At 39.2% G+C, this 16,026-nt stretch overlaps 1 protein-coding gene across 7 annotated transcripts in view; it reads right to left on the bottom strand.

Annotated features, from left to right (window-relative positions):
• The window catches only part of cdc42bpb (CDC42 binding protein kinase beta (DMPK-like)), a 100,962-nt gene that overhangs the window by 36,550 nt on the left and 48,386 nt on the right, over positions 1 to 16,026 (bottom strand). For all 7 annotated transcript variants that reach the window (XM_067417093.1, XM_067417094.1, XM_067417098.1 and 4 more), the window contains exons 4-13: positions 15,144 to 15,239; positions 14,504 to 14,652; positions 8,871 to 8,964; positions 6,169 to 6,369; positions 5,523 to 5,771; positions 5,149 to 5,383; positions 3,575 to 3,694; positions 3,184 to 3,317; positions 1,651 to 1,893; positions 789 to 899 (exon numbers count right to left, since the gene is read on the bottom strand). In XM_067417093.1, coding sequence (XP_067273194.1) covers positions 789 to 899; positions 1,651 to 1,893; positions 3,184 to 3,317; positions 3,575 to 3,694; positions 5,149 to 5,383; positions 5,523 to 5,771; positions 6,169 to 6,369; positions 8,871 to 8,964; positions 14,504 to 14,652; positions 15,144 to 15,239 — 1,632 coding nt within the window. The remainder of the gene's footprint in view (positions 1 to 788; positions 900 to 1,650; positions 1,894 to 3,183; positions 3,318 to 3,574; positions 3,695 to 5,148; positions 5,384 to 5,522; positions 5,772 to 6,168; positions 6,370 to 8,870; positions 8,965 to 14,503; positions 14,653 to 15,143; positions 15,240 to 16,026) is intronic.

Below are 16,026 nucleotides of genomic sequence, written 5' to 3'. Positions count from 1 at the left end.
GGAAAAAAGAAAGTAAGGCGAAGTTTGAGGTTAACAGGGTGGAAAGGCAGTAGAGAGGTAGAAGAAACCCCAGAGGGAAATGAATCTCAGAGAAACTGTCAAGAACATGCCATATTTTGGAAAATCAGAAGAAAGTAATAATACATCATATTTTTCTTAAAGGTGCAGTGTGTAAATCTGAGCTGAATCTAGCGGTGAGGTTGCAAATTGCAAAACGCCCATCGCGATCCCCTCCCCTTTGAAGCACAGAGAAGCTAAGGTGGCCGACACATGACTAAGATGTCGTCGTCTGAAACAGCAGAGAGGTAAGCTATCACTCTGTATTGTAGCGCGGGACCCGCGGCGTAGGTGTGTGTGTGTGTGTGTGTGTGTGTGTGTGTTAAATTAAATGGTTTAATTAACAATTTAATAACACTGTTAAATGTAATCTTAAGCAAATCTAAAAATGAATATCTATTTTTCATACTGTACATAATTTTGTGATGTCTAGATTCATTTGTAGTATTTAAACTGGACTATCTGAGGAGTGTTCAGGAAACCTATATCAACAAAATGCATTATTTTTTGCAAAACCATTTTGTTATACTACACATTTCACTATAAAACTATTAATTTCTTAATAAATAGTCATTGCAATAAATAGTCTTTTTAAAACAACAATTTATTTTTATTTATACAATTTTTACTCTTCGGTAACAGTATTTTGTTTCCATGAGATTAACCACTGTAAGAATTAGAAGCAGGCCAAAGTCAGTAGAGAGGCAGTGTATGAAGAAGTGCACTCTGACCTTGAGTGTCTCCAGCTCACTCTCCAGTTGTTTGGAGTAGACTTCACTGTGCTCTCTGAGCTTACGCTCCTTAGAGGCTTCGGCACGCGCATCCTCCAGCTGAGACTCCAGCTATCACACACACACACGAAAAACAATCAATATGGAGAAAGAAAAAAAGACTTGTATAGACTCAAACACTCATAAACCTTCAATCTTGACCTAATTTCAACTGCACACGCCCCATAGGAAATTCAAGCACTGAAATGTTTGTCAGCCAAGTCTTTTAAGTTTTCCTGACATTAATAAAAAAAAATCTTTTTTTTTAATTGCCCCAAAACGATTCTGTCTAAAGTCTTGTTCATTGGAGGGGGGAAAAAAGTCAATAAAAGGGGGAAGGTCTGAATCCAGCTGCAGTCAGCAGTGGGCCTGCACTGCGGTCAGTGTCATCCATCTGGCTCGAGTTAGACACTGTGGTCCAGAGGAGGTCATAGGGTCCGTGAGGCTGGCCTGCAGGGACAGGAGGGGGGCGGGAAGGGGTGTGAAGACATTCCTGCTGTTGTCTAGGGAGATCTAGAGCTGTTGAGCCTGCCTCTCTCTGGAGCGTGACTGATGAACTTCAAAAATGTGGTGCATTCCAAGGCCTTGTTTTCATCTGTGCCCTCAGTCAGCCCAGGGGTAACATCACGACGATGAGTAATAAACACTTGGCGGGAGCCGGACGGCACTGATTCGAAAATACCAGGATGACACATGCAGTATGGATACGTCTTTCTGATTGAAAACCCCTGGCCATTCATCTCCATTTACTTTAAAAACACACCCAAAACAGTCATAACATTACAAGAGGGGTGTGTGACCCCCTTTCAATCATGTTACTCACCTCCTTGCGGGCCTTCTCGGTTTTGCGGATGTCCTGGCGCATGACGTCGATCTTCTGCATCACCACCTCCATCTCCTCCTCCTTGTCCCGCAACTGCCGCGACAGGCGCTGCTTCTGCGAGCGCAGCTCGACCATGCGCTCATTCAGCTCCGAGAACTCCTGCATGGCCAGCTTTCTCTGCTGGTGGGCGTCCTTCAGCTCCTTGGTCTGAGACTTCAGGCGATCCAAAGACTCCACCAGTTGCTGGAGGGGGGAGTGCAGGAGAAATGGATCAAAATGGGATAGAGGTCGAAGTTATTAAAACAGATGCACGGGAACAACTGTGCGAGAGGAGCAGCGGAAGGAGAGAAAAAGAAAGAGCAGCCGCGTCTGGAGAGAAAGGACTGAAAAGGAGGCTGAGTGAGAAATAGAAATCGTCAAGAGAATTGGGAGTGAAGAGAACGGGACACACACTCGTAAGGACGATATCAACTGGCACAAGTGAAATGAATAAACCTTACAAGAAGCATTTAAACTGAAAACAGACTTGAATGGATCTCATACACCAGCCATGCAGAGCTCCAATTGGGGCTCAGGGTCAACAGTCAAGTGGAACAGCCCGACAAATGAGATTAGCTAAAAATCTGATGTGCAGTTCGAATTTTGACCTGCCCTATGTGAGGGGGTGATGACATTAATCTTGATGAACGAGTCCAGTGTTTATGAACTTCCTGACTGAATAAGACTGAGGAGGACATGGCATCTTCAGCGTGAGGACAGGAGAGAGGAGGAAGAACCGTTCTTTGGCCATTATGTCATTTAAACCATATATGAAAACACACAAGGTGTTCATAGGATTTTAACACCTCAGTATCACTGTTCAACGGAGTTGGAAACTGAGAACCTATTCTTATTCAGAAGAGCTGTAGTTTTTTTGTTTTTCAATTTTTGTGAACCAAAACTATACAGAATGACCAGTGTAGTCAAAACTAATCTCTACCATGAATCGAACACCAAGCTAACAATTTACTGTTGTGTTACTTGGTCGCTATGGAACTGAAGCAGTGGCACATCTTTTCTTCTGCATTGTGATCTGACTTTAACTGATTATGGAAAAAGAAAAAAAAATCAATAATACAGATCATAATTTTTTTAAATCTAATGCAGACTTAAATCAGCATACAAGACTTAAAATCAGTGTCGTTGCTGGTTGGTTGTTCATTTGACAATGCAGTTAACAAAAAAATAATAATAATAAAAAAAAAAAAACAATATTCACTGCATCTCAATCACTTTAACTGCATTTAATTGCATTATTTATCCCAAAATTTCTTCCTCAAAGTACAAAAATAATTGTTGATGGAAAAGCTTTAGGGAACTGGAATCATAAAGAGGAAGCAGAAATGTTACATTTCCGTCTTCCTATCCAGAAAGGAATTTGATTGAATGTTTAGGGGCTGAATTCATGAGCATAATTTCTCTTACTATATGAAAGCAGCTCTTGCGCACACAGTAATACCTACACACATAATTCAACTCTCTAGTCAATCATACCTTATGGATATCCTCTTTCTCCAGCTTGAGGGCTTTGACTTGCTTGTCCAGGGCTTTTAGTTTGCTGGAGGAACTTTCAAAGTCCTGTCGAAGCGTCACTGCCTCCTCAAGCTGGTGCTCCAGCCTATCAGAGTCTGAGGAGGGACAATACACTCCGAATTAGCAGGATGCGATTAATTAGCTGACACAAATGAACAGCCAAATAATCAAATTAAGAAATTCACATAAGTGGAAACGGCGATGAGTCATAACCGTAATATTCTTATCAAAGTACTTTTCTATGTGTTATCATAGTTAATCTATAACATAGGCGTGTGTAGTGCTTTGACTCATAAGTTAACAGACTTTATCATATCATATATCCATTGACAGTGATTGAGAGAGCCATTACCTGCCAGTTTCTTTTTGAGCCGATCGATTTCCTCATTGAGTTTTTTAATCTCTTTATCACGACCAAGCGTGCCGGCCCCACGCCCAGAGCCATGGAGAACCTCAACAGCCTGAGTGGATTCTAGGAAATCACGTGTGGAACAAATCATCATTATATGCTCAGAATACAATTTACTGATGCATTTACGAAAATGAAACAGAACTGCTAACACTAATAGATGATATTACAAGAGCTTAAAGTGATAGTTCACCCTAAAAGAAAAATTATTAAACCATTTGCTCACCCTCATGGTGTTCATAAACAAATAGGACTTCAGATTGTTCTCAAAACAAAAATTAAGATATTTGAATGAATTCAGAGATTTCTGTCACTCCACTGAAAGTCCAATTAACCAACACATTGATGCTTCAAAAAGTTTGTTAGAACATGGTAAAATAACTGAGCAGTATAATCCAAGTCTCCTGAAGAGAAATTAGAACCATCAATGTTTTGGTGGCACATATTTTTAATGGAGGAACAGAAACCTAAAAAAATATCTTTATTTGTGTTTTAAAGATATATGTGATGGCAAGGGGGGGGGGGGGAAGAGAATTCATTTTTGGGGGGAACAAACCTTTTAATTTAAAGGGATAGTTCACCAAAAAATGAAAAATCCTCTTGTCGTTCCAAACCCGTAAGACTTTCGTTCATCTATGGAACACAAATAAAGCTCTTTTTGATGAAATCTGAGAGCTTTCTGTCCCTCATTTGGCAGCTACGCAACTGAAACTTTGAAGCTTCAAAAAGTTTATAAAGAGATCATAAAACTATTCCGAAGAGAATGTGACTTCTCATTTACTTTATGATGGCCTGATTGAATTTAGTCTTTTATTCTCATATAAACATTGATCAGTGAACAGAAACAAACCCAACCAAGTAACACATGAGAATGAACCACACTGGTTCTTGCAAAAGCTCAATGTGCCGAGTAGCATTAGAAAGAACCTCATTGGCTCTTGCAGAAGCCCAATTGTGCTGTGTTACATTAGAATGAACCTTATTGGTTCTTGCAGAAGCTCAAATGTGCTGTATAACACATGAATGAACCTCACTGGTTCTTGCGGAAGCTCAAACATGCCTTGTAACATGACAATGAACCACATCAGTTCTTGAAGCTCACATGTGCTGCGTAACTTGAGAATGAACCTCATTGGTTCTTGCACGTCAAGCAATCCTGCATGAACATTTGTTGGTTTACAACAACTGATCTGCGAGTTAATGAATGCTTGTGAATAACAGCCTAAATTCAATCTGTTATCATATAAAGTGAATGGGTCTCATCAGAAAGTTCTGAACTAACCGCTCAATTCATATGGATTAGTTATACAATCTCTTAATGAACATTTTGAAGTATAAAACTTTTAAAGTTGCGTAGCTGTCTATGGAGGGACAGAAATCTCTCAGAGTTGGTCAAAAAGATCTTAGTGTCCTGAAGATGAAGGAAAATCTTAGTTTGTAAAGTTTGTAAAAGAGTAAGTAATATGTGGGTGAACTGACCCTTTAATGTTATCTTTAGATATTAGGTTATTTATTACCCTGCAGTTTACGGTTGAGCTCCTGTTTCTCCTGCTCTAGGCAGCGAATTCTCTTCTCAAAGGCCTCCACCTGCAGCCCCCCATCTGCGAGATCCTCCCCAGCGCCTCCATCCACCAGCGACGCCCTCCTTACACTGCCACGGTCTGAGAAACAGCTTTCTGTGGTGTAGGTGAAACCCACGAAGGGTAAGTGCTGCCCAGTGAAACCGGTGTGAGATACTGGGGGAGCAATGTCCTGCAGGGTGAAAACGGAAAAAAATGTCAAAGGTCAAAAATGAACAAGCGAGTATAATCCAGGCTTCAGATTCTTGACGTAGTAAGTAGCAAAATAACCTTTCCTTTAACAATTAAAAGCATTTCAGTGTTAAACCCACCGGGTTTTTTAGGACATCGTCATCTACATCAAAGTTGGAGGTGTCTGAGGGAGAGCTGACGTCAGGGATGTATGGGGCCTCTGTGTTGCGGATGTTCTCCCAGTCGATGCCGGAAAAGAAGGGGTGCTTCTTGAATTCCTCGATGCCACGCTGACCCAACCGACGCTCTCTACTGCAGATCAACCGCTGAATCAGATCTTTTGCATCCTCCGACACATCCGTGATGTGGGACGGGAACTGGAAACGCTCCTAAAGAGTGCAAATTAGACAAGTTTACACTCAACATTAATCTGTCCAGATTTTACACTTTGGTTAAGGAACCAAACCATAGACCATTTAAAAGAAATATACTACTCTGAGTGGTGGTTTAGGGGAGACCAGATGTCCCGATAAAATTAGAGCAGTCCTGATTTTATGAGCTGTGTCATGGGTCCCAACGGAGTTGCAGGCAGAAAGTTATTTGTCAAGATAATTACCTTGAGCTTTATATTTTATTGTCTATAAAAAAATTTACTGATTCACTGGTGTTCATGCTTTTCCTATAATAAGAACATGTAAACGCACGTTTGACTGTATATGGGTCAGTGGTGGGGAACATGTAAACTGGACAAATAGCAAAAAAATACACAATGATGAAGCATTTCACCTCATGGTTCATGATCTTCCCGTAGGTCTCCACCAAGGATTCGGCGTAGAAGGGCGTCTCGCCATAGAGCATCTCATACATGCAGACGCCTAGAGACCACCAGTCACACTCCGGACCATATTTCCCCATGCCGTCCTCCATGGCCTGCAGGATCTCTGGAGAGATGTAGTCTGGTGTTCCCACAGCCACTGACGACTGGACCTGCACAGGGAATGACAGGAAGTAAAATCACAAATGAGGCTGGAGTACATATACACTACTGTTTAAAAGTTTGGTGTCAAGTAAGGTTATGTTTTTGAAAGAAAGATGCATTAAATTGATCAAAAAATGAAAAGTGAAACATTTTTAAAGTTTTTCATGAAGATGTCTTTTTTTTGATGAATTCAAGAGAACAACAAGTACTGTGGTTTTCACAAAAACATTACGCAGCATAACTGCTTTTAACATTGTCAATAATGTTTCTTGTGCACCAAATCATCATATTAGAGTGATTTCTGAAGGATCATGTGACACTGAAGAATGGATTATGATGCTGAAAAATCACCTTTGACAAAACAGGAAAAAAATTACATTTTACAATACATTCAATTACAAATGTTTTTTTTTAATTACTGTATTTTTGGATTAATAAACCTATGCTGAGACTTTTGAATGGTAGTTGACTCTAAATGAGTTATAGATATTAACTCGAATTGCACAATAACAATATTATTAAGAACAATCTAGATACAAAATATTCACCATGCCAAATCTTGTTCATAAAACGTGAGCATTCAAAACACATCTTGGGTTATTTTTGTAAAATGTTTAAATGCTGATAAGACAAATACTGTCTACTGAAGATAATAACAGGAATTATATTGCCTTAAAGCAACATAGATAACCTTTTATTTTTTACGAAAAAAAAATACTAATGCAATATATTACATATATTTCTAAGTAAATAATAATTATTTAATTTTACAGTAAAACTGTAAAATTATAATATTTAAATGAGTTTGTGTGGAGCAGCATTTACTTAGTCGCTTTGAGACATTGAAAATACTGGACCATGAGCTGTGCAGCGTAAAAGAACACAGCGCTTTACTGTTAAAGGTCCCATGGCATGACATTTTTATTTTGAGGTTTTTCAACATTAATATGAGTTCCCCTAGCCTGAATGTTGTCCCCAAGTTGCTAGAAATTTTGATCCGTGTAAAACGAGTTCAGGCTGTCTATCTCAGCCTTTGAGAAAATGAGAGCTCAGACGAGCTGATCTTGAATTCTCCTGTTATGACGTCATGCCAGGAAATGTTACCGCCCCTTCCTCTGCTTTGCCCGCCCAGAGAATTAGTAGAGAAAGGAGTCAGTTTATCAGTCCTGATGTCAGCAGCACAGGCTTTACCATACGGATTCAACAGCACCACCACAGACAGTGAGTAACAGTGTTCATTAATGCCTGATCTGGGATCAGTGAGTTCTGATGTGTAGCTAATCATTCAAGTTCACACAGACTTTCTTTCTAAATCGCTTAATACTGTCAGTCCCGCAGCTGGCCGTTTTGATGCATCAGTAAATCAAGCTAGTGACTAAAACCATCAACTTCACGTTGTTTCTGTTAGTAGCATGAAACAAATCTGTTATTTAAATGATTAAACTACAGAGCATTCAAAGAACACTCTTTATAATGTTTGGATTGGTCAATCACACGTTTGAATGACGCTGCTCATTATGCGCAACAGAAGCTCTTACTGTATTCATGTCGATGTCGTGTTTGCTGTTAGCTGTGGGGAAGCATTTTGTGAGAGAAATAACGTTGCAAAGTTAACTCGTGTTTATTCAGAGCTCTCAGATACAAACAAAAACTTGCGCTCTCAAAAACTCAGTACAATAACACTTCCTCAGCAATCTTTCCCCAGCTCCGTTTCTCTCGGCCTCTCTTTCGACTGCCGCTGCGGCTGCTCCAGGTGCCTGATTTAACCACGCCCCCTCTGCACGTAATCTCATTTTAAATGCAAAGATGTCAGCCAATCACAACAGTGGGTGTTTTCACTGAAGACTCGCAGCAGACACGCCTCTTGAAACAGAGCATTCTAAACAGAGGGCTAATATCAGTACAGGAAAAATGCCTTTTATTTCTAAATTATGACATGTTTTGATGTAAAAACCATACTAACAATATAAGTTCACCCCAGGAAACATTATAAAACAATAAAACAACCCATGCCATGGGAATTTTAAACATATTAAATTAATTAATTGAATTGCAGCTTTTGTGATTTGATAATCGCACTAAATCATATCACGGTTTGGGTTTTATTTTGATTAATCGTGCAGGCCTAAAATCTCTACTCAATATCTAAATAAAAGAGTAACATCCACAAATATACAGGGATCTGCTCAGTTGGTTGAACAGTACATGCGGCTGAAAAACTAGCAGTAGATAAAAGCGGTTTTGCCCTTGGTCTTGTTATCAGTGCACTATGGTGACTCATCAGTCTGTAAGCCAGAGGGGTGGGCAGCGACGGGCCTTTCTAATTTTCCCTCCCCTTCAAAGGCAGCAGGGCCAAAAGCAGCTCTATTAATGTCAGAAGCAGATAGAGGAGACGGTAGGGGCAGTGCTTTCATTGAACAGATGGAGACCACCCTGCAAGGATAACAAGCAGGCCCTGGTTTTAGATCGACACAGAAGTGCAAAACAGGGACCTTCATCACGTACTCACCGTGCCATCCTGCATCATCTTCAGACAGGAGCCGAAGTCAGCGAGACGGATGTGACCGTTCATGTCCAGTAGCACGTTATCTGGTTTTATATCCCTGGAACAGAAAACACAACCTTTAAGAATTAAATAATTCCGTAAGGAGCTTTAAAAAGCAGTGGTTCTCAACCCGTCTAACTCTGCACCAAAATGGTTAGCAAACAAAATCTCATTAAAGACCAGTATTAATTAATTATTATAACTAAATAAACCACTAATATGTAAAATTATTAACATGACATGGACTGAATCGAAAAATCTTGAAAAATGTTGGTTGCTAAAATGTCTCTTGAATTTCAGTGGTTTCATGCTCTCAGTAGTTAGACAAACACAATGTGGCCAGCACAAACCATGGTTATCCTCACTGCATGTTAACGTGTATTTAATAAAAGTATAGGTTGTATCGTTTTTCTTTTAAACCATTAACCACAGGTTTGGTTTGTGTGTGTGTGTGTGTGTGTGTGTGTGTGTGTGTGTGTATACACTCACCTAAAGGATTAATAGCAACAACTGTTCCATTTCTCATTAATGCAATTATCTAATCAACCAATGCATTTAGGGGTGTGGTCCTGGTCAAGACAATCTCCTGAACTCCAAACTGAATGTCAGAATGGGAAAGAAAGGTGATTTAAGCAATTTTGAGCGTGGCATGGCTTTTGGTGCCAGACGGGCCAGTCTGAGTATTTCACAATCTGCCCAGTTACTGGGATTTTCACGCACAACCATTTTTCAGGTTTACAAAGAATGGTGTGAGAAAAGGGAAAAACATCCAGTATGCGGCAGTCCTGTGGCCGAAAATGCCTTGTTGATGCTAGAGGTCAGAGGAGAATGGGTCGACTGATTCAAGCTGATAGAAGAGCAACTTTGACTGAAATAACCACTCGTTACCACCGAGCTATGCAGCTAAGCATTTGTGAAGTCACAACATGCACAACCTTGAGGCAGATTGGCTGCAACAGCAGAAGACCCCACCAGATACCACTCATCTCCACTAAAAATAGGAAAAGGAGGCTACAATTTGTAGAAAAAGACTGGGAAAATGTTGCTTGGTCTGATGAGACCCGATTTCTGTTTAGACATTCAGATGGTAGAGTCAGAATTTGGTGTAAACAGAATGAGAATATGGATCCTTCATGCCTGGTTACCACTGTGCAGGCTGCTGGTGGTGGTGTAATGGTGTGGGGATGTTTTCCTGGCACACTTTAGGCCCCTTAGTGCCAATCGGGCATCGTTTAAATGCCACGGCCTACCTGAACATTGTTTCTGACCATGACCATCCCTTTATGACCACCATGTCATCCTCTGATGGCTACTTCCAGCAGGATAATGCACCATGTCACTTGAATCATTTAAAATTGGTTTCTTGAACATGACTGAGTTCACTGTACTAAAATGGCCCCCACAGTCACCAGATCTCAATCCAATAGAGCATCTTTGGGATGTGGTGGAACGGGAGCTCCTTGCCCTGGATGTGCATCCCACAAATCTCCATCAACTGCAAGATGCTATCCTATCAATATAGGCCAACATTTCTAAAGAATGCTTTCAGCACCTTGTTGAATCAATGCCACAGAGAATTAAGGCAGCTCTGAAGGCGAAAGGGGGTCAAACACAGTATTAGTATGGTGTTCCTAATAATCCTTTGGATGAGTGTGTATGTGTGTGTATTATTTTAATATATTATATATAACTATTTTAACAAAATAAGTGGGATCATACAAAATGCATGTTATTTTTTATTTAGTGCTGTCCTGAAAAATATATTTTAAATAAAAGATTTTTACATATAGTCCACAAGACAAAATAAAAGGAGAATTTATAAAAATTATTTAAAAGTTTATGAACCATTGATTCTTAATACTCTGTGTTGACTCATCTGGATGATACAAGGCTGGGTTTTTTTTGGTTTTTTTAGGGCTGTTAAAACAAAGGGTCAATATAAATTAATTTTAACGGCACTAATTTTATTAACACACGATTAACGCAACGCGCATTTTCTGTTTGATCCGTTTGAGATAAGCCATTGAGATAAGCCATAGATGTAAAGGATGCAGCAGCAAACATTAATAGGGAAAGAAAAGGGTTAACATTAATATTACTATTCTAAACCAAAAGTGCAGTTATAGCCTACATAAGCTACCATATTTTTTTTTTTAACTGTTATTAGACTCCAGGTCGATAGAATGCGTTTTTACACTGAGCACATTCTCCTCAGAACGAACGTGATTATACTGCAAGCTTACTATCGCTCATGTTAGAGGCAAATCATTAACACCATCACCACTTACAGTACATGTGTTTTATTGAACTAAATATATTACAATAGACTAAAACGAATACGCAGGTTACTTTTCTGAACAAGAGTGCTCCCGAGTCCGTGTTTCTCTCAATGTTCACATGAATCGCACCATTGTTTGGCACACACACACACACAAAATACCAGCAGTTCAATAGATAACGTGCAGCTCTTAAAGGGGCCACACTATATTCCTACTCGTTACAACCTCCTCCAGGTATGGTGTGGTACTGGCGCGCTTCCGGGTCCGCATGACAGCTTTAACATTAGCAATTTTAAAGCATGCTTATTTGTCCATACCCATGTTGATTAGAGTATTAAAAACTTGAAACGTATTAATTTAAGATACATTTACAACTGATAAAAATGTGCGTTTGAGATGTGATTAATCACGAGTTAACTCGATTGACAGCCCTAGTTTTTTTTTGTGATGGTTGTTCACGAGTCCCTTGTTTGTCCTGTCCAAATCCTCCAGGTCCCACAATTTCTTTAGTTTTCCAACTTCTTTTGCATATTTGAACCTGTATGATTTTAAGAGCCATTTTTTCCCATTGAGGACAACTGAGTACTCATACGCAAGTATTACAAAAGGTTCAAACATTCATTGATACTTTAGAAGGAAACATGATACCTTTAGAACCAGGGGGTGTAAGCTTTTTGAATTTAAAGAAAAAGGGTACATTGTATTTATTTTGTCTTCTGGGATGAAAGAAGAACATGAAAGTACCTTCTGTAGCTTTTGAAGGGCAGTACTAAATGAAAAATATGAACTTTAAATAAAAATAAATATTACGCATTTGAAACCTGTTCAAATGTTTTCACCCCCAGCTCTTAATTAATTGTGCTTCCTACTGGAGCATCAGTAAATGTCTTAACCCACCAGTTGAGAACAGAGGAAAAAGAAAAGAAAAAAACATGGCATTATGTGCCGTTCATCACACAGCTGACTGAGAGGTGTTATTACTCCAGTGGGCAACCCACCCTAACAGCAGCTCTCCAGGGTGGCTGTTTCTCCATGCCCAGCCATGCCCTGCTCTCCATGTAAACAGCCTGCCTTTGTTCACCCTCCCCCTTTCACACACACACTCAGTCCCTGTCCCTCGATGACTGGGCCACACACACAGTGCCCCTCTGATTCACAGCCCTGGCACCATGGCGAGCACAGCGGGTACAGAGTAAACATGGTGTCAAAACTCATCACACACACAAACCACACCATTCACAACCTCACTGGGTGTCAGTATAAGCAAAAAGGGTTGTACCGTGGACACGCGTGTTTACGAGTGCTACCAGGGCGAGTTTAAAAGCCTGCTGTGGGAATAGAGTTAAAGGGGGTAGTTTGTCAATAAATAAAATCAAATAAAGTCATCATTAATGTCATCTCATGTCATTACAAACCTACTTGCTTTTCTTTTGTCAGTGAAACAAGATGTTTTGAAGAACCTTCATGCTGTTCTTTTCCATACAATGAAAATGGAAGGGGGATTGAAAACATGCAGAGCAGCATTTACTGTCAACCGAGGTGCTCTAGAAACACTGAAAACACCCGATCATGACTTGCTCACAAGTAAAATGTACACGCTTCACTCTGAATCCCGCAGTGCATATATTTATTTAATTAAATTACAGCTTTCACAATTTGATAACATCACAGTGGTGAAAGTTTTGATTTTTCTAATATCTGTATTCAAGTAAAGTATTTTTATTTTGAGAAACGTTTACTTCAACACATTCCACAGCATAATACCATACTTTTTACTTACTACATTTCATAAAACATATCATTTCTCGTTATTTTGAACTGAAGAAATCATCAGGTGCTCCGCCATGTACTTCATTGATTCTTTTCAATGAACCTAAAATATTCCGCAAAATCACACAGAACGATTCATTTGTGAATTGGATTGTTCTAGAGTCAACAACTCACTGATTCAATGAACCGTTCAGAGTGAGTCTCCAACTGCTAATTTTGAGTCAGACTTGTGATTACAAAGAACCTGGAGATCCTCGGAATTCTGCGTGACAGTTGGTGCAAAAGGTAAGTTACTAATTAAGGATTGGGACTAATTCAATTTTAGGATTGATTATTGTAAATTAATCATATTTAGGTCACGACTTTTCAGTTGCATTGAGCTCTATGTGACGTCTGTTTTTATTGTTTGTCAACACACATTACATGTGTATCTGCATCCAGTAATCTTCCTTATTGACTGCTGGCTGCTCACACTTCATAATAATAATAATAATTCAAAATTATGTTAGACCCAACAATTCCCCCTCCCCTATGTATTTTGAATAGTAGGCTTATATAAGATTAAAGTAAAAGTATGTAAGTATATAAAATGACAACATAAACATTGATTGATCAGTACTTTTTACTTGTAATACTTAAGTACATTAAATATCAAGTACTTTTACTCAAGTAAAATTGGAAAGGAGTAGTTAAAACTGTTACTAGAGTAATATTTTATTAGGGTATCTGTACTTTTACTCCAGATTTACACACTACATGATTTGCGATTTGTCCACCACTGGATAATCAAACTAAACCATATCACAAATTCAGTTTTATTTTAATTCATGCAGCACTACATTTTGTTGCACATTTCCTTTTTTAAGTCAGTCATACAAGTTGTAAAAATTACTTGAGGGTCAGTAAACATGTTTTGGTGAACTACCCCTTTAAGGTTGCTACTGTATTAAGAGGACAAGCCCTCGTAAGCTTACACAGAAGGAAGGAAGAGGGGGCTCAGCTGGACCGGATGGCAGCCCAGGACAAGCAGCCAGGAAGAGGCCCCTGAACCAGAACACCACAGCCATCTGCGGTCATTTCATTAAATGTTTCATCTGGGATTGGACATGTGGGTGGGGTGCTGTTGATCACCAGTGTCACTCAAACAAGGGCAATAACCACTCTGTCTGACTTGTCAGTACATGTTGCATTAAAAAAATGTGACTCGGCATAAAGTCTGCCCTACACTGCAGCCTAAACAGGCTAAAATCTGCCCACTTAGACAGGAAGAGGCAACAGATATGTAAAGTGACCAGCCTTTTTACACAACTTTTAGGGGCTGGTAAATATAATTCTTAGAATAAATGGAAAATCATTTCCATTTCCAGCACAAGTGGCCAGGATTGTATTCCCATGACTCCAACAGCAGAACACGGAGCTTGCAATGCCTAGGTCATGGGTTCGATTCCCAGGGAATGTGTGAACTGATTAATAAATAGTATACCTTCACCTAATTCTCATTTGTTCTTTAATTCCCTCTTCACACACACAAACACACACTCAAGTTACCTGTGTACATAGCGTTGCTGATGGATGGAGTGGATGGCGAGCACCATCTCCGCCACGTAGAACTTGGACATGTCCTCCGGGAGTCGGTCCTCAAATTTACTAAGCAAAGTCAGCAGGTCGCCGCCCACATAATAATCCATCACCAAGTACTGCAGGAGGACACATTATCATCTCTTATCAAGCAACACCATTTAATCACACAAACACTGACTCAGCACTTCATAATATCATCCAAAAGACATCAAAGAGTAGCATGATTAGCATATATTTATCACACAAACACACAGAAAGCATTGTGTCGTAACATGCAGTCCGCTGGATTAGTGTGTTTGAGGACTGCGCTGTCAAAGGTTGAGTTACAAATAATCATCATCATCAGCCACTCTGATAAACATGACATTTTAATCATGGTCAATTTTCTTCATTTCCTTGACTATTTAAACGTAACACACCATTATATATATTAATTACATTATATTTGCCATTTCATTTATGACTGCAGTTTAATAAAATAATAAAATAATTATATAAATAAAAAGTATCCAATTCATACTAAAATTACTGTGTAAAGACTTAAATTATGGCTAAACTTTAGTTGTGTACTAAGAAATTAAGTGCATGTAAGGATGGAGATACACACCAGGTAGTTGTCATCCTGGAAAGCGTAATGTAGGGTGGTGATCCACTGGCAGTCTCCATTCACTAGGACGTTCCTCTCTTCTCGGAAACACGCCGTCTACATAAGTTGCAAAGAGGCTTGTTTAATCATAAAACGAACATGAAAAAAAGTGTTATATCCAACACTGTGCTTTAACATAAAATAGAATCAACACAGCAGCCCAGTTACTTTATAATTCACCTGACCTTGAAAGTGGATTTTGGTCGACTTTTCAGTACCTCTACTACTACACTGAAGATTAGAACTTTATAAAATAATTGTATTGCTATTATCATCATCATCATCATCATCATCATCATCAATACAATTCTAATCTTTAATATAATAATAATAAAAAACAATAATACATGTGTTACCATGTCAATTTTAAGCATTTCAGTAAAACCCTCTTATTATGGTTTAATACTAAAAATAATTTCTCTGTATCTAGTTCACAGCAGTTTTTTTCCAATATGCCCCTCATTTTCAATGAATTGTGCATCTCTAGTTTTTAGGGGGGTAGGGGTACAGAAACATGGGTTAACTCATTCAATGAATTTAACTAAATCCAGTTCAGTGATGATGTCCATGGCTTTCCCCTTTCAGATGTTAGTCTTCTATTTGTTTGAATTGGGACTTTGGACATGTGAGAAGGAATAAACAGAGCCCAGTGAAGCTCAAAGAGGATTACTGACAAGTCAAAGAGACAAAAGTTCTCCTGACATGCCTCTGGGAGGCCCGTGGGCACTGTCAAGACTGATCGGGTTGAAACTGGGGCAAGAAAAAGCAGGAGTAGAAAGAAAAATGACCTTGCACTTCAATAGACAAGTTAACTCATCAAGAATATTATTACTATTGAGAAGTA

Source organism: Pseudorasbora parva, chromosome 15 (genome assembly GCF_024679245.1).
Source record: "Pseudorasbora parva isolate DD20220531a chromosome 15, ASM2467924v1, whole genome shotgun sequence".
Lineage (NCBI taxonomy): Eukaryota > Metazoa > Chordata > Actinopteri > Cypriniformes > Gobionidae > Pseudorasbora > Pseudorasbora parva.
The sequence above is the reverse complement of the archived record's forward strand: the minus strand, read 5'-3'. Positions and strand labels throughout refer to the sequence as shown.